Here is a 27,402-nt window from a genome sequence, read left to right on the forward strand (position 1 = left end):
TGACCTAGCCTTAGTTTCTTATCCTCAACCCAAACCAGCTCTTACAGGTGTTATTAGTGCCCAGTTCGCCCAGGAATGCGGGCAACTATGCTTACGGATAGAATAGACGTCGCTACCGCTATTTCATGATGTATCGTGGCAGCACGTTAATTTAGCAGCACGTTATGCAGCCTTCCTGTGTAGAAGTCAGCTGATTTGGAGGCCTTTGTCTGTATCGATACCCCCTTTTCTCTTATGTTCATTCTGATACTCCCTTTGTAGAGTCTTCGCCTCAACATTTTTTTGCATTCTCCCTACACCGAGTATTATACTTACGTTCGTGCTCGATGGTACCTGTGAGTACGTCAGCCTAAATGTACAGTACAACGAGTATGAAGTAAGGAGGAGAGCAACAAGGATAAGCGGAAAACATACCGTTCCAACAGGGCAAAACGTTGAGGCTGGACATAGGGTAACACATCCAGGCGGCTTTACTATTACGCGCGCAGATGCGAGGGTAGCAAGCGCTGTTACAATGATGGTAAAGTACTTCATTGTCCTGTATGATCCTGCGGGAAAGAACTAGAACCAAGGTGTTTTAAGTGATCTCAGAATGGGAGAATTCACACTGTGCGATGAATGAGAATGAGAAATAAATTAGAAGACAGGTGGCCGAAGGAAGTTTATTTATATTCAAGCCTGTGAGATTATACAACCATTCAGCCCTATGCGACTTAAAACATAACAAGCATTGGTTTCACTTCTTAATATAAGATGCCTGGTTAGCATGAATGTGTACTCAGGTAAGGGACTGTTTGATGGACAAAGTTTGTTATGCAACCTCGTCCCCAAGGTTTAATCATCTGCAGCGGCTAAACATACTTGACTGAGTTGGACTTGAGACATTCTATTATACTTATATTATGAAAATATTGCCTTTTATGACTTAGGGCAAAGCGAAGCGACTTGGTAATGAAACAAAATCCTGGTAGCTACCACAGTTTGGAAAAGTTTATACGTTGTTTACGTGCACCTCATTGCAATGTTAGAACAGTGTACATACTTACGAAGAGCATATGTTGTCTTTCAAGTCATTCAAATTCAGTATCTATTTTTGATGCTATTGCTCTTGTTACCGAGGGTTCAAGCCACTAGATACTCTGTGGTACAGTTTTGATCGATGACAGGAGGTTCAAACGGGACGGCACGGCACGGCACACAACGATACAGGAGCAGTTTCGTCAGCACAGGTGCTTACACCAACTTACGGCAATCATCATTCGTCTACGCACTCGTATGCTGTAGGTGTTTAGAAGAGAAGATGACCGCCTCTGTACGTCTAGTGAGGAAATTATTTCTAGAGCACATGGGCGGCAAACAATTGAACCATGCACTGTGGATAAATAGGAACTCCACTGCTATTTCTGAAGTCTGAAAACTTGCTAGAGTATGATGATAGAACAAACACTCTCTACTAGGTTCTCAGAAATGATAGAACTTGATGTTCAAGAGTTAAGTAGATGCCTGAAGTATTGGGATCGTACCTATCCAAATAACATTTAGACTTGACGCTTAGCTCTTATTGCGAAACCTCCTATTTGACTATCAACACAACACCAGTACAGAAAGACAGCGAGTTCCTCATGAAATACAACCTCTAGTACACCCAAATTGTTGACCGCCTCAAGCCAACGATTCTTATTCTATGGGTATGAGGCAAAATGCTCTGCTAAAGTATTAATGACTGTTCACATATAACAAAGCGTTCATCTCACACTAGCCCCAATGAGGTATGTAGAGACGGTGGCGAGTAATGAGCCCGATTTTCCTACCGTAGCTTGTCAAACACTTCCTTTGCCTTGAGTACACTGACTCAAGCATAAGTACTAAGATACACACCGATGTACCTCGGCACCGAGGCATGCCTGTACGTCCAGTCAAGAGCGATTGATTAAATATTTGATTGGATATCAAAGCTGCGAAATATTCCTCCCGTAGCCTCTATACTTACGAGCCCCTGGGGTATACATGCTCCGAGCGTTCCGCGACTCCAGCGGATGATCCGTGGGTACGGACTTTCTGCGGCTCCGGACGTTCCGCTCGCAACGTAGGGATGTACGTAGAATAATGGCAGCCCACGGTATTTTTTGCCGCACATGAGCGGAGGAACTTTCGGGCCACTTACTCTTCCTAGTACACGTCCAGATGGGCCTCTTTAAAGTCCCCCGTCCGGTCCGGTGAATTAACAATGCTGGTGCTTGCTGCCGCCATGAAGCTTGATGAATTGCTTGGCCTGCTGCCATTCTCCTGATCTAGGCCTATAGGGCTCCTAATCCAAGCATTCCATAGTGCCCTGTGCATGCTCGGGCTGCTACTGCTTTGGTGTCTGATGCGTCCACTTCCTATATAACAACCCTGTTAGTGTATGGTTAGTATATCTTGGGAAAGTGGGCAATCAAACGATTTGTCAAACCATACTGCTTTTGAGTGTATACGCAGTAGTTTTAGTGGACACCCTGTTAGCATGTATTGCTACTCTAGATATGTATACAGTGATCGCAGATCCAGAATTCGGGTAGTGTGATGCGATCCTGGGCAACGATTGTGAATATGTATCTCCACAAAAGCTTCCTTCACAGAATCGCTGGACGTGCCTATGTTAAAGAAAGGTATTTGGAAGAACGTTCACATTAAGGTCAAGGACTGGCTTGGTGACTTGGATATGTGGTCATATATACTTCTTTGTTTCATATCTACTACAAGTACAAGTGGGGTGATAAAAACTAAACCCTTCCAGCGGGTTCAAGCTAACACCTTGCCAAGCTGAGAGCAAAACTACACAGTTCCATTGCTGCGTCTCCAAAATCATGAGTTGTGCTTAGCGATATTCGACTGAAAAAACCGATTGCTATACCGATATATGGTATATCTATTTCACAACTGGTCTTGTGAGAATACATGTAAGTTGGGATGCTGTCAGTGACTGCTATGCTTCTTTCTGCCTCTGCGATCGAGGCTTTTTGGATGATTCCCGTTGCGATTATGCACGTCGCCAAAGATATAGCTGAGCAAAGTTCCCTATAAGAAGAAGTATTAGTCGATGATCTTGATGCATAAAAATACCAAATACAAGGAGGTAAGTACGAACCAGTCATCACACAGATCAGACCAGGATATGTGTGAGCTCAAGTTGAGTATTTGGCGTGCTGACTCGCAACGCCGTTCTTTACTCATATCTGTGGCCTCTATCTCCGGCAGTGAATAGATTGCAATGATGGCAAAATGAAATCTGGTGATATAGGCTAGCCTGTGGCGCCTCTCGGTACACGGAAGGGCCGATAAGTTATCGACGTTGAAGTTGAGTGAAAAGTTGGTTTTCCACATCATGAGACTGTCTTCCAGCCGACATAGGGTGGAGGCAGGGCTTTGTTCGCAGTAACCTCTTCCACAGCAAATTGAGCAGTCTCGGCTGTCATGTCGTTGGCTGTGGAGTTGTCGTAGAATTCCCGAGCAAACATCTGCGTACCTGACATACACACCCAGCCAGTCGGGTCCTCTATCTGAGGCTTTCTGGGTTGAAGAAATCTTGTGATCCGCATATTCACCGTGTATTAGCTAGAGAGTACAGAGTTAGCGGTTGTTGCCATGAGCGAATCGTCCGTCTCAAGGATGATTCTATGAAGCACCTTGTTACATGATGAACTACTTACTGGCAAGAGTCCTTCTTGTAGAGAGTAAAGCTTTTCCATGGAGTAAATTGACCAGAAAGCTCTCTTGATATTTGTTTGCTCCAAGCGGTCATTAGATAACTTATTGATCGCACTGGAGCTATGGAGACGAAGGGTTTGAAGGCACGAAGTGGCGTCCGCCATTAAGCTAGATGTTGAACTAGCACCAATAGTATGTGAAAAGTAGGTCTGTTGCTCATCGTTAGTTCTTTATGTTCGAGATTCATACCATTTAAGCAATGGATATCATGTACTAACCATGAGAAGTAGGGTCTTTCAAGTCACAAATTCTGCGTTAGCAAATGCTTGACAAGTGGTATTGATATATTTCTCCGCTTACCTGTGATTTCAAGAGGCTGGCCTCATCATACAGGCTAGGTCTCATGCGTAGAGCTATCCTGAAATAGCCTATTGTTGCTCCTTTGAGTATGCCGTTACCATGACTGAGGTCCAGACGACGAGAGCCGATGGCCAATAAAGAGAATACTAAAGCGATACTAGTCGGACTGCTGACGAAAGGGTTCGAGATGATTTGGTCGACTAACTTCTCTGCAGACTCAGAGTCCAGGCATATGCTACCCCTGTTCAACGACTCGTTAGATTATCGGCACACTAATATCCTCCAACTGAATCTTGATCAGTGCAATGGTATAACATACTCATATAGTTCTGCAAAGCACGCTAATCATATTCGTATTAGCATCCCGTGTTGTCTCGTACAGATTGGGTAGCAAGTTACCATTTATGCGGTTGTGAAAGAATTCTTGGTTAAAAGAGCGCTCAGATCGTACATCGGTAAGAGCTGCCATGATGTCCATTTCTCTAGCAGAACAATACTCAGTCATCGGTGAGTTCGCTGCCAGAAGCTTTTGTGATGCTTCTATGACGTGGTTGTTCTTTTCACCATTGAGATTTCTCATGCTTGTCAGTAGCCAAGAGTGAAGCGACGAGCGAACATGATCGCGATGTGGTGATTCCTCTGTCACATCTTAGTCAGAGTCGTAAGCAGATTTAGAGTGAGTCAGGTCAAGCGCTTATCCATACCGGTGATGGTGGTTGAGTTTGATAATGTCTGGTCTCTTGACATATCATTCATAGTATAACAGTATTGTGTATCATCTTGAGAGTAATAATCCGAGTCTAAGCCAGTACTGCTGGTATCTGCGTAGTTCCTGGCGGTCTCCAGCTGTTCGCAGCGAGGAGAGGGTCCAGGAATCGGTCCGGGAATCGGTCCACCAAAGGCTTCACCTAATTGGTTCCAGTGGAACAGATCCATAGGATCATCTGAGACGGACACATGGACTAGGTCATCGCAATAAAAATCGGGAGTCAAGACGTTCGTGAAATTGTCTGAAAAGAAGTCGGTGTTCTCAAGATCCTGTGGACTCGATGAAGTGCTGACGTCTGGAGTTATTGTTTGCAGGATTGTGGTATCGGCCTCGGTGATAGGGGCTGTGTTTCGGGTGGAGCGGTTGCTTTCAGCGTACTGGCAGGTAATAGACGCTTTCTGAAGCATTTGTTAGAACTCTCGGACAATATGAATACAACTACTTTTATCCAGTTGACCGTACATGACAATGCTGGCATGGCATCGATCCATTGCCTAGTGCTAGTTAGTTACTCCTATCGTTGTGTCCCTGACTCATTGCGATACTTACATGCCACTTTTCTGCGTTTGCAGTTCCCACATGCTCCTCGACGGCGCCTGAGCTTTCGCTTAGACGCAAGATCAGCTCGAGCCGTGTGGTCAACAATGAAGGTGAAAGCTTTGCCCATATCGCCAGAAACAGTCGGTTGCAAAAGATGGTAATTTCAAGAACGGAGTGATTGTGGAAGCCCAGTGTTGGTATATACAGCACGAATGGAAAGGGAGATATAAAGAGTTTGAGTGTAATATGTTCACAGGATATGCACCTAGCACCTGTTGGCTGAACCTGATGTGCGATGAAGTATGGGTATCCATGAAACAAGCCATGCAAGTCGCATGAGTGCAGCATCATAGGCTTTAGCGAGCGGCATCGTGAATGCCACGACGCTGATTCGGGCCGTAGCTAGTAGGGCCGGGGTGCTATGTAGATACACTATGTGCGCGACGGTACTTGTACATAGGAAGCAGGTCGGCCGACCACAGACAATGCGTCCGGCGCCATAACCGCATTTAACTTGTTTTGGCAATTCAGCGCTCCACCCATGATGCAACTAGTCAGCGGATTCAGCGGGCGCTATTAAATACCCGAGCAAAAAACCCTTAGACATATCACCACGCGTCCCACCAAGGACGAATTTGCTGGTAGCGTTGCCCGAGGGCCTCGACTTTGCGTCTTCCAATCAAGGATAGCTTCATACGAATTACAAATTCTAGCTTTGATCTTAGTAATTGATCTACGAAGTAGAGCACACCCCGTGGTATTAGCAGATAACCGAGAACGATCCAATGTACGAACTCATCATTCCATGTGATGGAAATGCACGTATACTAGGTTTAGACGCCGACTAGCCAGAAAGTATTCCGCCTATACCCCGATGTGATAGAGGGTCCATTCTTGGATGCATTGTTCGGTGTTGGATCCAACTTTGCCATTACATCTGAAAATGAACCCTAGTGTGCGTATGATATGTATCTCGTACGAACCACAGAACCTGCAGGCGATTAAAACATGTTGGCGATATGCCCCTGAAACGTTATCGTGACTTTCATATATGATTATCGCTGTCATCCCACGGAAAGACGGGTTGAAACCGTTTCCGGAGCTAATCCCTTCTTCCACCCCCTCCCCCGCGCCCCCCATCCCTCCCATCGCTAAGTATATCCAATATCCCGGTACTTGCGGTTCATGCAGCCCAGCGTCAAATGAGTGGGGTTCTCAAGGAATACCTCGACATACTTAACAATTCCGATATTCGGAGATAAGATTTTAGAAACATTGACAGCATTTACGTTTCTTAGTTGCGACCCAGGCAGTAGTACGAGGCTTTCTCATGTTGAACGGGGGCAAGACGCTGATTCCGCGCAGCACAACGGCATACGTGGAGCGCCGGGGGTAGTGCATCGCCCTGCGTTTCTCTAGTTCGTTTTTGGACCCTGGATGTACGCGCAATTACTGCGTAGAAGGAGTGGATACTTACTGCATCCTTAGAGAATCAGCTCCTGAGCACCTGGATAGTTACATCGTGTCGTTGACAAGTAGCCTGGTCCGCTACTCGTCCTGCCGTTGAATTACCGAAGCCCAAGGCGCTACGCTCAACTGCCAGGTGTATACACGGTATTTAGCGCACGCTCATCGTAACCACCAGCGACACAGGCAGAGAGCGGAAAGTAAATCTGCCCAGAAATGGGGTCAAGGGCTGAACCCTTGGGGTGTTCACCGCCCCATAGGGTACGGCCCTTCAGGGCCAATGTATTACTGTGTTGTGTACACAACTAGCTTCACCGGAGTGCTCGGCAAGTTACTTGACTCGGCTCGTCGCAAAGCTGATGCAGAACGCGGAAAGAAACGCCGTATCCAGCTAGTCATCAGCAAGGTATCTTGCTGAGAAACAATACTGAAGAAACGCCGATTGGAGCGGAATTGTGCTGCACATACGACTGTATTTTAATCAACCAAAGGGGACAGCTTCCTACTGTGTAAGGTAATATCGACCGTGGGCTAACGACTATCGACAAATGTTCTAGAAGAACTGCCTCTTGTCATGTTGCTCTTAATGAGAAGTACATTCGAATACACACTAACAAGGGTGTCAAGGAAAATAGCTCCCGACAATTTTATTTGAAGTAATCGTTTTACGGGACCACGAATCCCCTCGAAGCATGCAGTCCACATATACATGCATTCCATGAGCGTACGCCCCAATTTCATCGGGAGTAAGTGATGAGTAAGGGTAATTCAAAATGTAAAATACGACCCCAGTTGAACGTCTCAGCCTCGGGGCACATGAATACGTACAGGACCCTGGAGCTGTTTTGATCCACACTGCGCACGTAACGTAATCGCTGCTAGTAAATGAGCACATGATCAGCGGACGAAGAGTAATGTCCAAAGTACTAGTAGCGGCTCCATTGGCGCACGGTGATCCCCACCGGTGCGCGGTGATCTCCATCGGTCGTGCTGCAAGATCTTGGCTGGTCATAGTCCCCTTGCCTACTTAAGATTCAGGCTTACACCGTTCACTGCACCTTGGCGCATCTGCTGACTGCCAGAATCGCCTATGCGGCTTACGATGATTTCCCACGTTGCACGACGCAGGGCATATCGCGGTAGCAGCACCAAGCCCGCCCCGCCGTCCCGCTCGTCCTCTTCAAGAGCCTCTTAATCCTCCCGCCCCTTCCGCTCAAAGCGCCGCACTCAACGAAGCTCTCTAATAGCACCGCCTCCATCGTTCGCGCCAGCCGCGGCTCTCGGCGAGCTGTCGAATTAGTCCATCTGATTTACATAATGTACGCTCGCGGTACGGGGTGGAAGGGTGCTAATATTGCGCGCTAAAGACGGGTACGAGGACATCGACAGAATAGATGCCGTCGGGGGGTTATTGAAAACACGAGGCTGAATGCCGATGAATGCGGCAACTTTGGCATGAATGAAGCCCGTTGAGAATAAAATATACTTTGCTGAGATCGGCTTTAGGAAAGTATTATATGATGGTTCCCGTTTCACCGCCGCCTGAACGGTGAAGACAGTATCTTCTCTAAACCTTCTGGTTCTTGGGCAGCCATTGCGATGTCTAAGTATCAAGTTTCTCGGCAATGGCGGTGTCGATGATACTTTGTTGCAATGGTCACCACATCCTTTTGTCGAACCACGTGCTTCGTATGTCTTCTGACCATAGCACTTTTCCATTCTCCACAGGTGAGCTCTTTGCAAATTCGCCGACGGTACTGAGATCAGCTGTTTGACAACAATGATATTGTTAACGAATGGGGGATTTTCCTGCGAACATCACTGGAATAGACCCCGAAGCTTTAGACGCCCGTCTCAGGAAACCGTATCCTCCGAAAATAAGGGAACCGAGCAAAAGCGTACTGCATGTATGCTCATGTATCGTTAGCTATATCTGGTAGCACACTGGCTCGTATCGCTTGCACGACCCCGATCAGCACACAAAGCTTCAGCTTGCTTCTCGAAAGCTGCAACTCTCCAAGTCGCAGAGCCTAATCTTTGGCACCACGGATAAACGGCTACTACCGGTGGCTTGCCAACAGCAACTTTACTCGAAGCGCGGACGCCCTGACGCCTCCTGAGCTACGAACTCCTGCATATCTATCCACCAAACATGGTCGATCAATATTGGAAAATACTCAATGGCGTCAATATATGCACCATTTAGCTCCATAGCACATCTGCCATGGCCAATCCCAAATGCATGTTCGACTCACAAATGTGGCGTGAGGCGAGTCTCCTCTACCTTTCTGATACAGGGTACAAAACAGTGTGGAGTATCACAAAAGCTTCTGTACTAATTGATATTTGAATTTCTGCCTTTTATGACACGAACAGAATCCTATAACTACTCTTGGCAGCAAAAAAAGCGGGGTATCGTTAGAAGACATATTCGTATTGCTTGAAGCCAGACCACAATTGTATGATTATGCCTGCAACAAGTGGAGAAGCAAGGCTGCAATTTACTCCACATTGGCTGCCGTCAGCGACAGAAGTAGCTAGAGAAGCGAATCGGGCTCGAATAAGAAACAAGATTTCCATAGTTGCGCACAATGCGATTCATGGAGAATGCGGTGGTGTGACTGCACATCTCGGTACCCCCCGACATAGCGAGTGAACTTTAAATTTCCCCGTCCGTGAGATGCGTCTAAATCATGATTAAATAGTTGAAAGAAAGACAGAATGATGTGGACTAGGTTTAGGCAGTGTCATTGCCAATATTTCTGCCCCCCCCCCCCCCCCCCCCCATACTGGACCCGCTCAACGAGACTCCTTTGAAAAAAAAACAGCCGGCCAAACATGTCTCTTGACTCTTGCACCAGAACGCACTGATAGAATGCATGTTGATGGGACATCGGTCCTTTGAATTAACGATTCGGTCATATTGCAACAAGAACAAGCCACCCGGTAGCCTCGCCGGGCTGGTATCCATAAAGTAACGCCAGCCTATCCATGTACCACCGTGCCAAATAAACAGAGTTAAGCAGAAATAAGGACATGTAGCAGGCACAATATCTCGACTCCGGATGTTGTCGGAGGATGATTAGGAAGAAATCGCCTAGTCGACACCCTCGACTTTTCTCAAAAACTCTCTTACACGGCCAACTTCGACGCCTTCGCCTTCTTCGCTATCCAACGCCGCTACTAACCCTTCGAGACACTCTTCGATTCGGTTTTCTTCTACTTTTGTACACAGGCTGACGACTTTGCGATACATCATCTCCAGCTGCCCGTCCTTTTCCTTCAACATTCTGCTACGCTTGAGAAGCGCCGTGTTGGTAGCAGTGTACGTCTCGATCCGCTGCCGAAGAACAGAGGCGGCTGGCAGTTGTTGGAGGAGGAAATTTTGACATTGGGGCTGATGAGACACTTGGCTGAGCGTAGTTGGATCCAAGGGTACTAACGTCGATAAATAGATTGGGCCATCAGAGGCACGCCTATCCAGGTGGTCTCCTGCTTGTCGGAGCTCATAGGGAAGGTCATCTTCTTTGATAAGCAATCCTGCACCTTGGGTGTCGGCGTACCCAATCCTTTTCTTATCGTGCAAATCAATGGCACCATCGTTGACTGAAAGCATATGTCGTTGGGGTTCCAGCCATCGTTTGAGATTCGATATCCGTTTGGCGCGATCTTGTCTTTGGCGTAAGCGGGCACGAAGTGTTTGTAGCTTTTGTTGCTCTTGCTTCTGCTGACTGGACAGTTGTGTAATAAGCTCGTTGGTTTGATCAATAGCATCTTGCTTCAAACGCGCTTCTTGCGTAAACTGCAGGGACGCTGACTGGAGGATGCCACTCATTACTGGCATCAAGTTAGCTGCATAGTCATCTTCAGGTAGGTCAAATACTTACAAGGTTGTATCTCTCGGCTCGTTTCTTCAGCTTTACTCAGTGGCGCCTTGGCCTTTGTGGGGCTGGTCGCTGTGATGAGCCCTTGTCCGTCACCCAAGTCGGTGCCAACTCCAAAGTCCATTGGCCTCGTGCCTTTGTGGTTCGGGATGGTGGGGTCAGCCTGAACTTCCATGAGCTGAGAGATGATGTTGCGATTGCCTATCCGCGCTGCCAAGTTCAAGGCCGTGTTGCCGGCTTTGTCCCGTGCATTTACCATTTCTTGCATAAACCTCATCAAGCCGATAGGTTTAGAGTGATTACTAGTATCATGAAACGAGGGTGGCTGACCGCCACCAATATTGCTGCGCACGAGATACTCAAGGAGAGCCTCAAGGTAATACTTGCTCGAGGCTGCACGTCCCTTGATGGCACAAGTGACCGCAATGTGATGTAATATGGTTCGTCCTTGGGAATCACGTAGCTCGATCAATGGGGCCAAGATTTCTAGGGTTTCTGGGAAACAGCTGTGATCTAAGCTATTGTTCACCGAAACGGCACTCATCAGAGCAGTCTGACCGGAAGCATTTCCTCGAAACATGTTTGCACCTTTGGATACCAATAGCCGGATTAGCGAGACGCGGGCCAGCGTCGCCGCCCAATGGAGGGCTGTATTCGAGGAGTTATCGATGGGCATATCGAGATCGGGGCCGGAGAGATGCAATATGGCGGGATGGTTTGTGAAATCCGACCTCGTCTGATCCGCGAACAAATCCGTCAACATGGCCTGCTTCTCTTCATCTTGCTTGGTATCAGGATACGGTAGTGGCGGTAAAGCGGTAGGGACATCGCCGTCGGCAAGAGTAATGGGCTGTGTGGGATGGTGCTGGTCGAAGCTCTCACTTGGCTCAGTTGGCGAACTCAGAGGATGCATTGACATGTCTGCCGCGGTAGCTTGGGAATATGATTCGTCGTGCGAGGCCCGAATACGTTTCCTTGGTGGTTCCTGTGACTCATCGACGGCGGTGGCATAGGCGGAATCTGTTTGGCCATTGTGTCCGGTGAAGCTTGGTTCCGAGGCAATGCTCTGCTGGCTGCTTGTGCGAAACGAATCTTGGTTGGCGAGAGGAGGTTGCGACTGCGACGGGCGTGTGGCGCTTGTGCGCCTCTGAGAGGAAGAAGATGGTCGGGGAGCAGGCGAATTGAGTCGCGCAACCTTGTTCATTGCTGCAAGGGCACTTGTGGCCGTCGACGAAATGTTGCTGAAAAAGGTACCTGTGAGATTTTGGGTAGTGGTCCGGCCATCGATGCTTTGTGTGTAGAAGCGTTTGCGGTTGGCAGCCATGGCCTGCTCCTTTGTAGGGGTTTCTATGGCATGACCCGGTGCATGGCTGCCGTCGAGGGTGATGTCGTAGTCGAGAAGCGGGCGCAGGACATCTTCGACGCCGTATTGGCGACAAAACTCGCGTCCGCGGCGGTAGTTGATCCAGGTGCCTTGGTACTTTCCATAACCACCCTGGACTTTTTCGTGTTCGCCGGTGAGAATCTCCTTTTCCAATACCTTTGTGCGCTTTCCCTTATCGACGCCGGCAACCTTGAGGATCTGGGTAGCATTAAGCCAGCCGTCAGAGCGGCGGCGCATGACGGCGACACGGTTAACCTCCATTTCGTAGACGGATACGCCCGAGTAGACGGCCTTTAAGACGGGGGAGGGGGTCAGCATGGCAGGATGACTGGGGGAGTGTGGCTAGTAAAGGAGGGCCTACGGTATATATCTGAGGCTTGTCCATGGCATGGTGGTGGAAGGCGCTCATGTCGGAAAAGGAGCGATTCAAGGCAGCAGGGGCTGCCATGAGGGTGTGTCCGTGGGGCGAGTTTGCATACAGAGCCGACTGTTGGTGCGACGGCGAGGCGGCGGGGAAGGAATGTGAAGTGGACATGACTTGCATCATGTCATTGCAGGGCGGCAGAGGGGTGCGCCGGCGTCGGCGTCGTGTCGTGTGGTGCCGTGCCGTTGATGCGTGTAGTGGTGGTGGTGGTGATGGTGGAGAGAAGCGGAGATGCGCGTCCAACGCGTCTGTCGGCTGTGGGTGCCCGTGCGGTAGCGCAATCCTCACTCATGATGGTCGTCGTTTTTCTCCTCGTCGCATTGCCTTGGCTTCTCCATCGTTGTAGTCGCCGTCGCCGTCGTCGTCCATGGCTGCACCCCGCCAGCCGCTGCATATGCTGCGTGCTCTGCTGCGCGAGGCATCATACCTGCCCGATGCCACTGCCCGCACCTATTTTGGCCGCTACATTTTCACCCGCTTCAAGGCCTACCAGCCGCCTAGCCACCACAGGTCCCCAGCCACAAGTCAAGCCACAACTTCAGCCACATCTCTAGCCACAGATGCAGCCACACCTTCACCCACACGTTCCCGCATCCCGCGGTTGCTACGCAAGGCGCGCAAAGGGCTGACTCTTCTCCGCCGCGCCAACCAGGGCGATATGGCCTGTCTGCAAAAGGTCCTTTTCCTTGCATACGGCCGCGTGGGCAGGCGCAAGCACACGCTGTTGGCACCCCTCCTCAGGCCCGATGCCATCATGGACGGCGGCAAACTGCCGCTCCCTACCGCTGCTGCCGATGTGCCCCCTGCCCCGCTCCACCAGCTCTATTACACTTCTTCGCGGTGCCTGGGCCTGTTCGCCGCCCCTGTGCCTATCTCTAAGACGCACTGCTCTATCGCTATCTCGGATCGCTTCTCGCGGCTGCGCGCCCTCATCAAGTCGCAGCACAAGAAGGGCCTCGCCATCCACCGCGAGCTCAAGGGCCAGCTCCTCAAGACACCCATACACAATGTCTGGGGCCGCCCTATGCCCATTAAGAGGGCGCGTAACAACGTCCGACGATGGTATGCTGAGACCATGACGAGAATTCTCCCGCCCCTGCCCGCCCACGAGTGGGATAAGATGCATGCCATGATGCTCGGTCACCAGCCCATCGGATTGGTCAAACCAAGGGCCAAAACCTCCCTTCCCACTGGTGTTGGCTTTGATAGCGTCGCTACACCAGAAACTCTCTTTGCCAGCACCCTACATGAAGCCACGGCGTTGAGCAAACCCAGTAGAGCAGATAGGCCTGCTGGTATGCACCGCCCCCATGCCATCACCCCCAAGTTCATGCGACGCCTGTACACCAAGATCCTCACTCTCTGCTGTAAGCTTGAGTACCACGAAGAAACAAAGCGCTGGACGGCCATCTGGGGTGAGCCCAACAAGACCATCAAGCCCAAGCTTTACAATGCGCCAACGGACCAACACCTTTTTGCCGGTGTAGATGCACAAGGACGCCTACCACACAAGCCAAAGCAACACGACTTGGACAAATCCGCCCATGTGCAGCCACGCAATGCCGATGGCCAATATATGCGATTTCCCTTTTTCGCAGAGTTCCTGCCAGAGAACAATCCCCTGCGCAAGGAATTGGATGAATGGAAGAGGAAGCGCGCTGCTGCGGCTGCGGCTGCGGCTGCATCTGCGGTTCGTGCGCCTACGCGCTAACAAAAGCTGCCCTGAGTGCGGGGCATCTCAACTACCCACTATTGACGTAGGCGAGCCCCGCAACGCGACACGCATGTATACAATAGGGCGTGTATGTACCTATGTAACAAGTTTGCGGCAGCAAGCCTGGCCATGACCCGGACTCCTTTCTTCTACACACTTGCAGCATCCTCCGAAATCCTCCGAGTACATCATGTCATCCGACAAGGCATCACTTCGCCACGCACGTCGTGAAGGTATACTTGACCTCATGACTAGATAACAGATCCACGCTGATGCCCGTCATCTAGACGTTCCCACTATTCTGGGTCTCATTCGCGAACTTGCAGACTACGAAAACGCAAGTGACAAGGTCGAAGCTACCGAGGAAATCCTTGCTCGCACCCTCGCCCACTACGACTCCTCCACCTCTACCTTTTCCCAAGGGTTTGCTCGTACCCTCCTCATTACAGACCCAGATGGAACTGTAGCTGGAATGGCAGTCTACTTCTTCAATTTCAGCACCTGGACTGGTGTTCCAGGAATTTATCTAGAGGATTTGTTCGTAAAAGAAGCATATCGGAAGAAAGGCTATGGGAAGCGGCTTTTGAAAGAGCTCGCGGCACTGGTTCTCGAGGCTGGAGGCAAGAGGCTGGAATGGAGTTGTTTGGATTGGAATGAGCCCAGTCTCAATTTCTATCAGAGTGAAGTGATTGGTGCGAAGAGGAAAACCGAATGGGTCGGTCTACGGGTCGAGGGAGATGCATTGGCCAAGTTGGCAAACTCATAATGTTTGATTTCAATGGCGACAGCCATGCCAGTAGCTCAGATTACCCACGGAAATAACAAACTACAGTGATTTGACCTGCAGAGGTCTGACTCCAACTCTTGACGCTTCGCCGTTTAGTGCATCGATCTCAGCCTGTACTAACGGGATACCCGTTGCTTCGCGCTCTTTCTGCTGCAACTGCTCTAGCTCTCCAGGAAAGTATATACGCTCTACTCCAGCTGCCTTGTCTGCGCCAACCACCTTGTCATAGAGATACTGCATACGATCTCTAAATTCTTGCAAGCTCATGAAAAGGTCCGGTTTGATCGCAACCAAGAAGTGGCCAACGTCAGATGGCTTAGATGGATCGTATGGACCAGTGACGTTTCCCGCAAAGGCGGATCCAGACAAGACTCCAGAAAAGACATCCATCATAATAGCCAGACCGGACCCTTTTGGACCACCCATCGGAAGCATGACACCCCCGTCAAGAGCTGCGGCTGGATCCGTCGTCGCATGTCCGTCCTTGTCCAGAGCCCAGTCCGAAGGAATTGGCTCTCCCCTTCTTTTCGCTTTATAGATCTTTCCTCTTGCCGCAATAGACGGCGCCATGTCGAGAATGAACGGAGTTTCATTCCCAGGTGCGCCACAAGCTATCGGCGACACGCCTAGTAGTTTGGACTTTCCTCCCCATGCCGGCAAAGCAGGACTGGAATTGGTAAAGACCAGACTCATCATGTCAGCATCCAAAGCTTTCTGAACCACCCATGCACTCATTCCAAAATGATTGGAATGCTTGACGCTGGCCATTCCAATCCCAAAGACCTACATGTGTTTTCTTAGCGTTGATCTTACAAAATGGGAGGCGTTCACCTCACCCTAGCAGACTCAATAGCGGCAGCCATGGCCACGTCTGCAGCCACGAAGCCCCATCCATTTCTCCCATCAACTTGAGCTACCACAGGTGTGATCTGCTTGACTTCCGGTGTTGCCGTGCCGTCTAGGACCCCCTGCCGGACGCGCTCGAGATACGAAGGAATCCGGTTCATCCCGTGTGTGTCCACCCCACGCAAATCTGCTGCAATGAGACAGCGTGCAACAATCTCCGCGTTGTTTTGAGGAACTCCGTTTCCCGTAAGCACTTCTCGCACAAATCTCTCCGCTTCATCTGCCGCTACAAAGATCTTGGTGTCTGACGCCGGTTGGGCCATGTTTACGGGCGAAATATCTTGAACAGGTGAAGTCTCTCGGTGCAAAGAGCGATGAAAAAGATTCAGAAGATGATTTTTTTTCTTCTCTTGCAGGTGCTGAGCTATGCATACATGTACATACAGTCATACTCTTATAGAGTCAATTCCATGAGTCACTTACCCGCTTTTGGCGCGGATTCTTTTCCGATGACCAATCGGACTAGTATCTGGCCCTAGTGGCATGGAAAAGCACAACCAGCTACATTGAACGTTGGAAATATTGCGGCTTCTCACATACGGCAGAACACGAGGGTACAATAGGGCAATTCTGAAGCTGGCTTGAAATATACCAGTTCAAGTATGCTACTATCTTGCACCTCAATATGGATAGGTTTACGTTTTTGGGTTGGAAAACTGATAAATCTAGCATATTTTACTTCGATATAGAACCTTTGCATATTCAGTGTCATGTGAGAAGGTGCCGCATGACATTTCCAAAGGTCTTTGTCATCCGAAAGGCCCCAAAATTAGAGCATTTAAAATCAGCGTTCGCACTTGGTTCATCGAAATAGGCCTGGTGCTCACACTTGCTAAGCGCAGGCCGCCAAGGCAGGATATCATCAGCGTAAAAACACAGAATGGTTACAGAACCGTGATTGCAGATAACTCGCAAACGCAGGATGTCGCTATACCAGTCCAGTTCGAAGATGCCTCGGCAACTGTATCTGCATCCATTCTAAGTAATGTGCCCACCTTCTTGTTAACATCCCCTCTAGTAGCAGCAATTTCTAACACTTGCAAAAAAGGTGCGAATAAGGACTTTGCTATCTAGCCCCAGGGCACATTTACAGAAAATCTCCGCGGCTTCCAACTTAACCTCTGTATGCAGGATGCGAAAAACGCTTAGGGAAATAGTCGCCAGTGCATGGCGGTTACTAAGACACAATCTCCGATCAGGCAAATTCATTGACTTCATGTTTGCCTTATCGGAGCAATCATTATCACATCTCTGTATACACAAGGGTGTTCCTTGACCAAGTAGCAACAAATACCATGATTAGCCTAGTAAGCCCTCAAATAGTCGTATTAAAGGGCATAGAACACGCACGGCAATCTGTAAAGATACGTCATCCAATCGTTCTCATCCCTGGTATTACCCTCAGTCGTAAAAACACAGCCCCGCTACCCTGCAGAACAAGGATATAATGATTTTATACGATATCTGCCTGCGGGATTATACCTGATTCCGAACGAGGTAAATGACCTATTATATGGTATGTCCGTTTTCCTCGTCGGACATCTTGGCATTTCCGCCTTTGGAACATCAGCAACGAACACAGCAAGAATGGCTATCCACGCTTAGTATACGAACAATCCGCATGTCGGGCACTTTGAATGCGATGCTGCCATCTTATACATTCTGCGACAATATTTTCAAATGCGAATACAAAGTATATTTCGAAAAAGTATCCAGATGAACCGGGTGTGTGTGTGTGTGTGTGTGTGTGTGTGTGTGTGTGTGTGTGTGTGTGGTGAAATTGCGGTCATTTGTTTGACAACGCTAGTAGTAGACCCAGCCCGAAGGTCCGATCCGGTCTTCTTAGTTTTCCGAAACAGCGATGGCAACGAACATCAGCCGCAGTTAGCTCTCAGCCGCAGTTAGCCCTTAGCCTCAGTGCACAATTCCCAAAGGTTAAGTTATCCAGTACGATGTACTTAGAAGTATCTGTATATATAGGGCAGGAGCGCCAGAGGGGATGTTTACCAGCACACTCGAAAGCATCCACAATCTTCCAAACACTTGTTCTATTCCTTAATTGACTGCATTCATCATGGGACTCTCCAGGCCTTCTTCCCTATCACGATATAGCTCTATGCTACTTCTTATACCCTCCATCATAGCTCTTGTTTCTGCAGCAGCTGTGCCCGAATCAGTTGATGTCGCTGTCATTGGCGCAGGCCTGGCAGGTCTAACAGCAGCGCGCGATCTTCTCAAGGCAGGCAAATCTGTCCTTGTTCTCGAAGGGAGAGACCGTGTCGGCGGCAAAGTCTACAATAAACCGTTGAAGAATGGTGGTGTCACAGAAGTCGGTGCCGAGTTCGTGGGTCCAACTCAGGACAAAGTACTTCAAATGATTGCCGACCTTGGACTGGAAACATTCGACACCTACATTGAGGGCGAGACGGTACTGTACCTCAACGGCACAAGGTCAACTTACAACCCGGACCCCCAACTTGGTGGTGCACCGCCGCTCGAAGAAGCAGCACTCGTACAGATTTCCACTACGAGAACTCAGTTGGACGCTTGGGCAGCTGAGCTGAATGTCAGCGCACCTTGGTCGCACTCGAAAGCATCTGAGTGGGACAGTATCACCTTTGATCAATATCTGGATACATTACACCTTGTGCCGGACGCTAGATTCGCACTAGTCACGTTCTGCAAATCCATTTTTGCAGCAGAGCCACATGAGCTCTCGCTGTTGTATCTCCTGGCATACGTCGCCGCTGCCGGAAACGAGACGACGGTCGGAAACTTGGAAAGATTGATTGCTACAAAGGGAGGAGCTCAAGAAAAGCGAGTAGTGGGTGGTACAGGCTTGATCCCGGAGCGTCTGGCTAAGAAGGTGGGCACTGAGCATATTGCTTTCAACGCGGGTGTCTCCCAAATCACCAGGACCTACTCTGGTTATGACGTTGAGTCGCGCGCCGGCAAGGTCCACGCAAAGAGGGTGGTACTCGCCATGTCGCCCCCACTCGTTAATCAGATCAGGTTCCAGCCGGAGCTTCCCGGAAGTCGCCAGCATCTGAATTCCGATACCAGAATGCCCGCGATCGGAAAGGGTATACCAATCTACAAGACACCTTTTTGGCGTAAAGAAGGGTTGAGCGGGCAAGTCCTTTCTAACTCTGGCCCCGTGCGAGTGACTTTTGATAGCACTCCCGAAGACACTTCTTTCGGCGCAATCCTCGGCTTTATCCTTGGAGATCAGATGCGAGCTCTTGACAAACTCAGCACGGAAGAAGCCCAGACGCAGATCCTGGATACCTTTGCGAAGTACTACGGCGAGCAAGCGAGAAACATTACAGAATTCGTGCTTCAACGCTGGGACTTGGAGGAGTTTTCGAGAGGCGGACCAGTCGCCATTGCTCCACCGCATGTCTTGACCAACTATGGTTCGGCGCTGAGGGAGAGCGTTGACGGTATCCATTTTGCCGGCACAGAAACGAGTGAGTATTGGGTCGGATACATGGATGGCGCGATTCGGAGCGGTGAGCGGGTTGCTAAAGAGATTCTGGGTAGTACCTAGACATCAAGCCGGGCACGGCCGGGTGAGACGGAACCTCCGCTTTCGCTTGCGCAGGAACCCGTCTTATCCTTTCCTTATTTTAAACTGTTCATAGATAGACAATGGATTAGACTGAGCCGTCAGATTGATTTTTAGTAATGGATTAGCGTTATTCTGGTTAAACTTCCTTGTGTGTATCTAGGCGTGTTTGCGTTGATGGTATTTTGAGCAATTCCATGGCATAGTGAAAACCCATTCACCCATAATCGGTTCTGATCAGATAATGTGAGAGTTCGAATGGCAATGCTTTACTGCAGCCTTAATGCTATGCTTCGGGTCAGCAATCAAGATCAAAGCTGCCAAGGAAAAGGCGCGACAAAGATGGGATTTCGAAGCAGACAAAGTGACACATGTCGTACTATCTAACATTGGGTTATCTCAGCTTGTACAACTAGTTTTCCGATGTCAACAGAAAAACAAAACAAACCATGGATGAGGTCATTTTTCCCAAGGACACGGTCGTCTCCGCGGTCTAGGACGCGCCTAGCAACGCCAGTGGCGCTCGACGCATGAGGTCATCGTCACTACTCAGCTTCTTGCTCCCTGATCTGCAACTTCCCTGCACCACATCATCTCTTTCTTATTTGGCTGGTTCTTGCTACCCTGGTTCAAACTTTCCGCTATCTACTAACTTTCACGGACTGATCTTGCGAAACGAACGATAGACCGAAAATGGGTTGCGGAAGCAGCAAAGAGAAGAATGCGAGTAGGCCCACGGAGATGGCGCGTCCGGTACAACTGGATACACCGGGACAGCACGACGTAAATATTCCTGTAGCTGGCGAGGGTGCGACAGTCAAAGCAAGACGGTCTCCGGACAATCCGATAGTATACTTTGACATTGCCATTGGAGGCGAACCGATCGGACGCGTACAAATGGAGCTATTCCTCGACGTTGTGCCCGCAACATCGGAGAACTTTAGGCAGTTTTGCACTGGCGAGTGCAAAGTCGGAGGATACACGGGTAGCACTTTCCACCGTGTTGTAGGTCATACTCATATAAGAAACCCGCAAACTATTGGCTGACAGCAAGCTAGATCCCCAATTTCATGATTCAAGGCGGCGATTTCATGAGGGGTGACGGTACCGGTAGTGCCAGTATCTTCGGTAGCGAATCATTTGACGATGAGAACTTCCAACTCAAGCACACCCACCCTGGGCTGCTGAGTATGGCGAACTCTGGGTAAGTCGATTACTGTAGTACGCAACAGATACGTGTGCTGACTCGATTGTTGCAGACCCAACAGCAATGGCTCCCAATTTTTCATCCTGACCGCTGCTACACCACACCTGGACGGGAAGCATGTCGTCTTTGGCGAGGTCCTGGATGGCATGGATGTAATTCGGAAGATTGAATCGACCAGAACTGGCCCAGGGGATAAGCCGCTCAGTGAAGTTGTAATTGCAGGTGCTGGTCAACTTGCAGGCGCAAAGCCATTGGAAAGCTGAGTGGTAGTTAGGGCCGGGAAGCGTGTGGGAAATACTAGTTTTCGGTACTTTTGATCTAGCGCTGTTTCTTTCAAAATCGATGGGTGAGCTGCGTAATTTGTCTACTTTAGTGGAGAAATCTTTTCGGTTAATATAGATGGCATCGTTGCCCAAAATGGGCTGGACAGTATTTTAGACGTTCTACTCTAGTTGTATGTGCGTTGCTGCTCGCATTGTACAGGTTCAACCAAGGGAACTCCGGCCGATGCAGGAGGGGGGCAGCTCTGAAGATTGCAATACTAGTAACACCATCAACATCTCATCTAGTATGCGAACTAGATGAATTTTGCAAGTACCTCGATAAATGCTACCATTGAGTCACATGTATGAATCCTATAATGGAATTGAAAACAACATACAAAAGTCAGACGTATGCTTGGCTTCACCCGGTACCGCTGTGCATCGTACGACAGCCAAGACTCCCCCGCCGTCTCTACGGGAATCATCACTTGCATACGCTGACACTTCGGCTAACATTCCGTAGTTCCCTCCGCGACATCACTTGGCGCGGCTAGCTGTGCGAAATAGCATGGTCCTGTGACCTCGGCAGCACCTCCGATATTGTCGGCAGTTTTAATGATACCGACAGGAGCCCCAAGCCACTGTCAGCCGCTGTCCCAGCGGGAGGCGGCATGCCAAGGGTGGGAGGCGCCATGCCAAGTGCGCTATCAAACATGGCGCTGAACTAGGCTTTTTTGGCTGAGAAACTACAGTGCTTAGTAGAAGGACGGTTGATCTGCCTGTTTTTCACAAAGGAAAGCATTTGCAAAACGGGCGGTGAATTTGAAGTCAGAAAGTTATTCATTCGTGCCATGCCGTTATGAAAGATATTCCGACCTCTCTCGGCGACCAAGGAGTTATTATGAGGTCTTTGAGATATCAAAGATCCCGCCCCTCGAGCCGCCGATCGCGCGTCTTACCTCTTGACGGCTTCTATTGTTTCAATACCATACTCCTTTTCTCCCATCGTATCTAATCCCTTGCTTCTCGCAACAACCTCCTCCTGGGTAAGGATGGGCTTGCCACGAAGTTGTGCCCATACCGCCTTGTGCATTGGACGCATGAAGAGCGCGTCCATTTCCTCCAAACTGATACCCTTTGTCTCGGGTACGAAGAAGAAACTCCAGATACCCATGCCAACAAGGATAGAGGCGAAGAAGAAATATGCGCCATAACCTAGGTCAGAAATCATGTAGGGAGTGCTTCGGGCGATGATGAAAGAACCAAGCCAGGTATCGGCAGTGGTAAGCGAGACGCAGAGCATACGGATATCCAAGGGGAAAATCTCGGATGCGTAGGTCCAGGTGATACCTTGCCATGTAGCGCAAATGATAAATGCGTTGACGTATACGCATACCATGGCCAGGTAGCCCCAGCCATTTCGTGAGACATCTCCTCTGAGTGCAGCACCGGCTGGATCTGCCTTCATGACGTAGCCACCGATGTACCACATTGGAATGCAACCAAGAGCAGCACCCCAGATCAAACCCTTGCGGCGACCAACCTTCTCAACGACCCAGAAGGTGAAGGTGAACATGCCAAGCGTCTTTGCAATGCCGTAGAAGCCGGTAGAGAAGAGCTTAAGCGATGTACCTGAAATACCGAGAGTCTCGAAGATGCGTGGTGCGTAGTAGGTAATGATGTTTACCTGAGTATGTCAGTTATGCCATCTTTGTTGGTTCCGCACATTTACTTACGCCAGTGAAAGATTGCAAGAACATGAGGGCAAGTCCAATCGCCATGCGGTTTCGGACACCCTTTTGGAAGAGCTTCATAAACTGGTCCTTCTTGCTCTTGCGGTTGGCACTGCGCTCCTCAACCTGAGCACGGATCTCGCTCATCTCGTGTTGAATGTAAGCATGTGATTCGTCAAGGCAACGAATCTTGCATAGAATGTTTTGTGCGCCTTCGAAGTTGTCCTTCTTGGCAAGGTAACGAGGCGATTCAGGGCACCATGCGACACCGAGAAGGAGCAGCAATCCAGGAACAAGCTGAATGGCAAGTGGGACGATCCACTGTGTCTTGGAGTTGACATCGATGGTTCGATCGGCAGCATAGTTGATCCAAAAGCCAAGCATACCGCCACCTTGGGACGCTATCTCAAAGATACCGACCAGTCGGCCACGGATTGAGGGTGGAGCAGTTTCAGAAATATATACAGGTACCACCTATGAAAATCAGTATTTTCTCTGCACAGATAATGTACTGTTGTCAATGCTTACCATGGATGAAGCGCCAATGCCTAGACCGGCTATAGCACGGCCACCATAAATCATGTTCAGTTTACCTTGGGATGCAGTCATGAGCGTACCGCCGAGTAGGAAGATGGAAGAAGCTATTATCATTGTCTTTTTGCGCCCAATGCGCTCGGCAAAGGGAAACGCGAAGATTGCACCAAAGAAGCAGCCAGCCTGGAAAGTAGAGACGATGTTTCCCTGAATGGTATCACGATTTGCTTTGGGGATACCATTGAGGCCAAAGTCTCGAATGAACGAGTTGAGAGCCATGGTACCGCCAATGACGGCCGTATCATAACCCACTGCATCTGTGTCAGTATTCCAAGCACTGACAAGAAAGACTAGAGATAGTTACTGGCTAGCGCCGACATGGACGCGATAAGGGCAATGGTGTGGATCCGCCAATTGCGGACCTCTGGTGGGTCTAAGGTCCCCGAGGCATGAGTGTTAAAGCAACCCATATGTTAGATGGCAGTGAACTTGTTGGACGGAAAGATGAATGGAGTGATATGGCTAGACGCCTGATTGTGGAATTTCGTGGACAGAAGGACTGGAGGCAGCTTTATGCCCGTGGGCCTCGTCTCGAAAGCAACATGGCCAAGTCCGCTACCGTGAGACTACTACGAGGTGCGCTACTGCCTTTCCCCGCGGGGAAATACTTGGAGGCGAAAATCGTTCCACCATGCACCCAACACCTGCTGTTCCAAGCCATCGACGACACTGTGGCAGCGAATCTGGGCGGAGGCGTGCTTGGCCGCTGACCAGGTGAAGCCTTGCCGATGGTTGGCATTTGCAATAGCGAGAAGCGATAGGCGGGCGCCTGCGCGAAGGCTGCATGGGATGAGCTTGGCAGGCTGGCATTTTTCAGACGACGTTATGGTGAGAATCGACAGTTCGGCACAGGCACGTGACCTGTGCGGGGTAAAGCGGGTCGCCCCATGGAGGGAACGGCACGCCTGTTTTGACGACCGTTGTCGGACATGCCGATCCATCTGAGGTTACACTACACACACAATCCTCCGTCCCCAGCGCCTCTTACCACATACCCCGATGCTGATCACCCGAAAAAAACTTGGTCATCCAGTACTTTGAACGTAGCACCGTGTCACAACTCTCGACATTGCGAACACCTCTGGGCTGCCAACGCCCACATTGTATGCGATCCTCCTCCTTCTAGGCTCACCTCTGTCTCCACGCACTCTTGGTCACGGGATGGATAAAGACTTCCAGTTATCTGCATGCTATCTCAAATCCAGCCGCTTCCAAGACGATAATAAAGCGGGACGACTAGCCAAGATGCGGCGAAACAGCGAGTGCTAAGGAGTCGTTGTGCTCGGTAAAGTCGGCCGTGCACACCTTTACGGTCATTTTCCCGGCTTTCCCTGCATCGCAAGAAGTCTTAGCTAAGGTGTACAGCTTGGCCATGATACCAGCGCGGCCGGAAACAGCACACCCTCTTGGTGTACTCTTACTCATACTCATCTCCTAATGTCATGTTTTGTTCACGCGCGAGTAGCAAGTCCCAGCATCAAAGTTACTCACTATCATATTGGTCCTGCAGCCGATGAGGCTCTTGGGGATGTGGTGAATCGAGTCGTAATATATCTGCGGATCCATTTGATACTGCTCTCGTGGTGGATCATATCAGACCACGCGACACACTTCAGCGGCTGGGATACTTGCGTGGGGCCATCTGTCCCTTGGCAACATTGCTAACATGTATTTCATCAGCCCGAATCCCTACTTACTCGCAACTTCCGAAAATAGTGGGCGGAATTGGTGGACGTTGACAGGTATTCGCCTCGAAACACAGATTCAACCAAGCGCCAAGATATACACAAGACTAGGGAAAAACGTCGTATCGACCGGTCTAAACGCTAATAAGATATGCACCGTCTCGATAACAGGATCTCGGGTTCGATAACCGTGTCATTCCCCGCACGCACAGACACTTGTACCCCAGGCTAAATACTTAGCTGCCCGAGCTTTGGATCCTTCACATGTGTTGGGCTAACGTAGTCTTGGGTTATTCATAGCCCAGTTGCCTGATTATGTGGGGTAGCATTGGACTATAACAACGTACCGCCAGCCCAGGCTGTACGATATCTATTTAGTTTCACCTACCTCGGCTCGGATTCATAATCCAGATGGTTCTCAAAGTGTATAGCTTTGCTATGCTGGGTCCATGCGCCCTGACTAACGTCTAAGGAAAAAGCTACTTTATCAGCCCACCCACGTTGACGTGGCAAAAGAACAGCAGAGAAGTGGCGAGTACAGAGAGATCCGACGATCTGATGGAATTCCGGTCTTGGATGATTATGAAATTATCATGTAAGAGAGCCGAGCTATTAACAAGTATCTTGGCAAGTAAGCCCACGAATCGATGTCAGAATAAGGCCTGATCAAGTTTTTGCTCACCTATCAGAAAACACTGGCTAATCAGAGGCATTTCGTTGGTGATGAAGTCACTTTAGCTGACATATCCAATCTACTCAAGGGATCAGCTATGAAGGCTGGAAGTGGAATTTCATGTCCGTGAGGTATCCAATATGTCGAATAGTAGTTGAACGAACTAGAGGCAAGGAAGTCTTTGGTAATAACTTCGACAAAGGTAGTACCATGTAAAGGTTAGAGATGGATATTAGCTTCCAGTATCATAATTGCTTCTAGTGATCAACTGATTATAGTATCTAGGTGTAGTACTGAGCACTTCAATTTGCAACAGAACAACTCTTTGCAACTTTATGCTGTCTGGGTGTACTAGATTTGATCTGGATCTGAGACCAGACTATTGGCTGGATCTGCTCCATAGTACAAGTATAGGCTGATAGCCATAGTTGTTCTATATGTTTTCGATATCCTCTCGTACTAGGCCTATGACTTCAATTGTTTATTATTCGTTTGACGTATGGCATATCAGAGGAATATTTCTTATGTTTTTTCTTTTCTTTTTTTCTTTTTAGAAAAGGACAACAGGCCGCACTCCAACCTATCAGCATCGGGTACTGAAAAAAAAGACTTTGCAGTCAGAGTAAAGATTCGAATGAGATGCCTGTAGGTACTAAAGCCTCTGGAGTTTCGGCTCCGAGATCTCATTAAGCGAAGCCCCACTTTCGAACCCGAAAAGGGTCATCTGGTACTCCTGTATACACAACTGTAGGCCTGTAGGTATCCATTTGAATCAAGGTTCTTCTGCTGTTCCATGCACTCCCATGTGCCTCTGAGTGACACTATTGCCGATACTGACCCGAGTAGTCTTGCCTGCGCCGTTACAGTAGCTACCATGTGTTTCAAGCTAATCATCTCTCATTCATTCAGAAGCTCTTTTTTGCTACAATTGGCAAGGGATGACCGACAGGATGAAAGGTTACTTTAGTAGCAACATATCCTATGATACGGTTTGAGCGCTATCGTCTCAGTATGAAATTCTGGCTCTTGTCAGGTTGCAGACCCAATTGGACTGTACTCAGTGCTCCGCCACAAATCCACAACCCTGCTATGCAGCAGGTGTTGACTATTCTTTCTGTACGATTACCCGTACATCTGACCTCTGGTATGGGCTCGATAAGGCTGGATGAAGTACTGTAGTAATATTTTTCCATCGCTGAGTTGATCTGGCGAACCTCAGCATCTCTCACGGGATTACATCAGGGTGCTGTACCTGCACAAATCTCCTTCTAAAGAACCACCTTCCAAAGCTTCGGTATCAGGTCCTTCACGGCTGCCCTTCACCTAAGTAGTCGCTGTTGTGGAGGCTGTGCAAGCTCAGCTGGCCATTGGTGATGCCAACTCCGCGGCAACCCACCCGGGCTACAGCCTGCAAGATAAGTCGCGCACGAGGACGCTATGAAACACTTAGAAGATATCGCAGTAGGTCTAGATCGGCGATGCCAAATCCTGTCGAGAGTATGCGCTCCAAATACTGGTTGATGCGCTCGAGAAAGTCAACATACCTATTACGAAGGCTGAGCTTTGCCAAGTAGGGCTTTGAGGTCCTTGATCAGCTGCGGCTTATTTCTAGAGCATCATACGTCAGATCTTTCTCGAGACAAGGCGATTTCAAGTTTATTGTCCCAGAATGCTGGGCGCGATACTACCAGCTCTCAGAAGCGACATAGCACAATTTAGAGTGGGCAGTCTGCGAGTTGCCCACCCCATCCCCCTCG

General features: G+C 49.3%; 9 protein-coding genes across 9 annotated transcripts; 4 read left to right on the plus strand and 5 right to left on the minus strand.

Annotated features, from left to right (window-relative positions):
- Positions 1–3,362: 3,362 nt before the first annotated feature.
- COCVIDRAFT_28538 (hypothetical protein) lies at positions 3,363–5,483 on the minus strand (the record flags this gene model as incomplete). The annotated part of the gene is made up of 10 exons (XM_014698902.1): positions 3,363–3,463; positions 3,519–3,594; positions 3,690–3,896; positions 3,966–3,980; positions 4,048–4,288; positions 4,367–4,388; positions 4,447–4,686; positions 4,752–5,214; positions 5,279–5,310; positions 5,366–5,483. The coding sequence occupies 10 exons, from the start codon at positions 5,481–5,483 to the stop codon at positions 3,363–3,365; spliced, it is 1,515 nt and encodes a 504-aa protein (XP_014554388.1).
- Positions 5,484–9,920: 4,437 nt separating this feature from the next.
- On the minus strand, positions 9,921–12,626 carry COCVIDRAFT_28539 (hypothetical protein; the record flags this gene model as incomplete). Its single annotated transcript, XM_014698903.1, has 3 exons — positions 9,921–10,660; positions 10,711–12,382; positions 12,453–12,626. 3 exons carry the CDS (start codon positions 12,624–12,626, stop codon positions 9,921–9,923), a joined length of 2,586 nt encoding a protein of 861 aa, XP_014554389.1.
- Positions 12,627–12,882: 256 nt separating this feature from the next.
- Positions 12,883–14,226, plus strand: COCVIDRAFT_39704 (hypothetical protein; the record flags this gene model as incomplete). The annotated part of the gene is made up of 1 exon (XM_014698904.1): positions 12,883–14,226. One exon carries the CDS (start codon positions 12,883–12,885, stop codon positions 14,224–14,226), a length of 1,344 nt encoding a protein of 447 aa, XP_014554390.1.
- A 193-nt stretch (positions 14,227–14,419) lies between these two features.
- COCVIDRAFT_105100 (hypothetical protein) lies at positions 14,420–14,995 on the plus strand (the record flags this gene model as incomplete). Its single annotated transcript, XM_014698905.1, has 2 exons — positions 14,420–14,462; positions 14,517–14,995. 2 exons carry the CDS (start codon positions 14,420–14,422, stop codon positions 14,993–14,995), a joined length of 522 nt encoding a protein of 173 aa, XP_014554391.1.
- A 60-nt stretch (positions 14,996–15,055) lies between these two features.
- Positions 15,056–16,185, minus strand: COCVIDRAFT_17874 (hypothetical protein; the record flags this gene model as incomplete). The annotated part of the gene is made up of 2 exons (XM_014698872.1): positions 15,056–15,799; positions 15,853–16,185. The coding sequence occupies 2 exons, from the start codon at positions 16,183–16,185 to the stop codon at positions 15,056–15,058; spliced, it is 1,077 nt and encodes a 358-aa protein (XP_014554358.1).
- A 1,853-nt stretch (positions 16,186–18,038) lies between these two features.
- On the plus strand, positions 18,039–19,472 carry COCVIDRAFT_39707 (hypothetical protein; the record flags this gene model as incomplete). The annotated part of the gene is made up of 1 exon (XM_014698906.1): positions 18,039–19,472. One exon carries the CDS (start codon positions 18,039–18,041, stop codon positions 19,470–19,472), a length of 1,434 nt encoding a protein of 477 aa, XP_014554392.1.
- Positions 19,473–20,183: 711 nt separating this feature from the next.
- Positions 20,184–20,960, plus strand: COCVIDRAFT_17876 (hypothetical protein; the record flags this gene model as incomplete). The annotated part of the gene is made up of 3 exons (XM_014698873.1): positions 20,184–20,495; positions 20,549–20,694; positions 20,750–20,960. The coding sequence occupies 3 exons, from the start codon at positions 20,184–20,186 to the stop codon at positions 20,958–20,960; spliced, it is 669 nt and encodes a 222-aa protein (XP_014554359.1).
- Positions 20,961–21,915: 955 nt separating this feature from the next.
- COCVIDRAFT_39709 (hypothetical protein) lies at positions 21,916–23,697 on the minus strand (the record flags this gene model as incomplete). The annotated part of the gene is made up of 4 exons (XM_014698907.1): positions 21,916–22,647; positions 22,697–23,167; positions 23,222–23,538; positions 23,592–23,697. The coding sequence occupies 4 exons, from the start codon at positions 23,695–23,697 to the stop codon at positions 21,916–21,918; spliced, it is 1,626 nt and encodes a 541-aa protein (XP_014554393.1).
- Positions 23,698–26,365: 2,668 nt separating this feature from the next.
- Positions 26,366–26,521, minus strand: COCVIDRAFT_105112 (hypothetical protein; the record flags this gene model as incomplete). Its single annotated transcript, XM_014698908.1, has 1 exon — positions 26,366–26,521. One exon carries the CDS (start codon positions 26,519–26,521, stop codon positions 26,366–26,368), a length of 156 nt encoding a protein of 51 aa, XP_014554394.1.
- Between the last annotated feature and the right edge of the window lie 881 nt (positions 26,522–27,402).

This window comes from Bipolaris victoriae (assembly GCF_000527765.1).
Source record: "Bipolaris victoriae FI3 unplaced genomic scaffold scaffold_70, whole genome shotgun sequence".
NCBI lineage: Eukaryota > Fungi > Ascomycota > Dothideomycetes > Pleosporales > Pleosporaceae > Bipolaris > Bipolaris victoriae.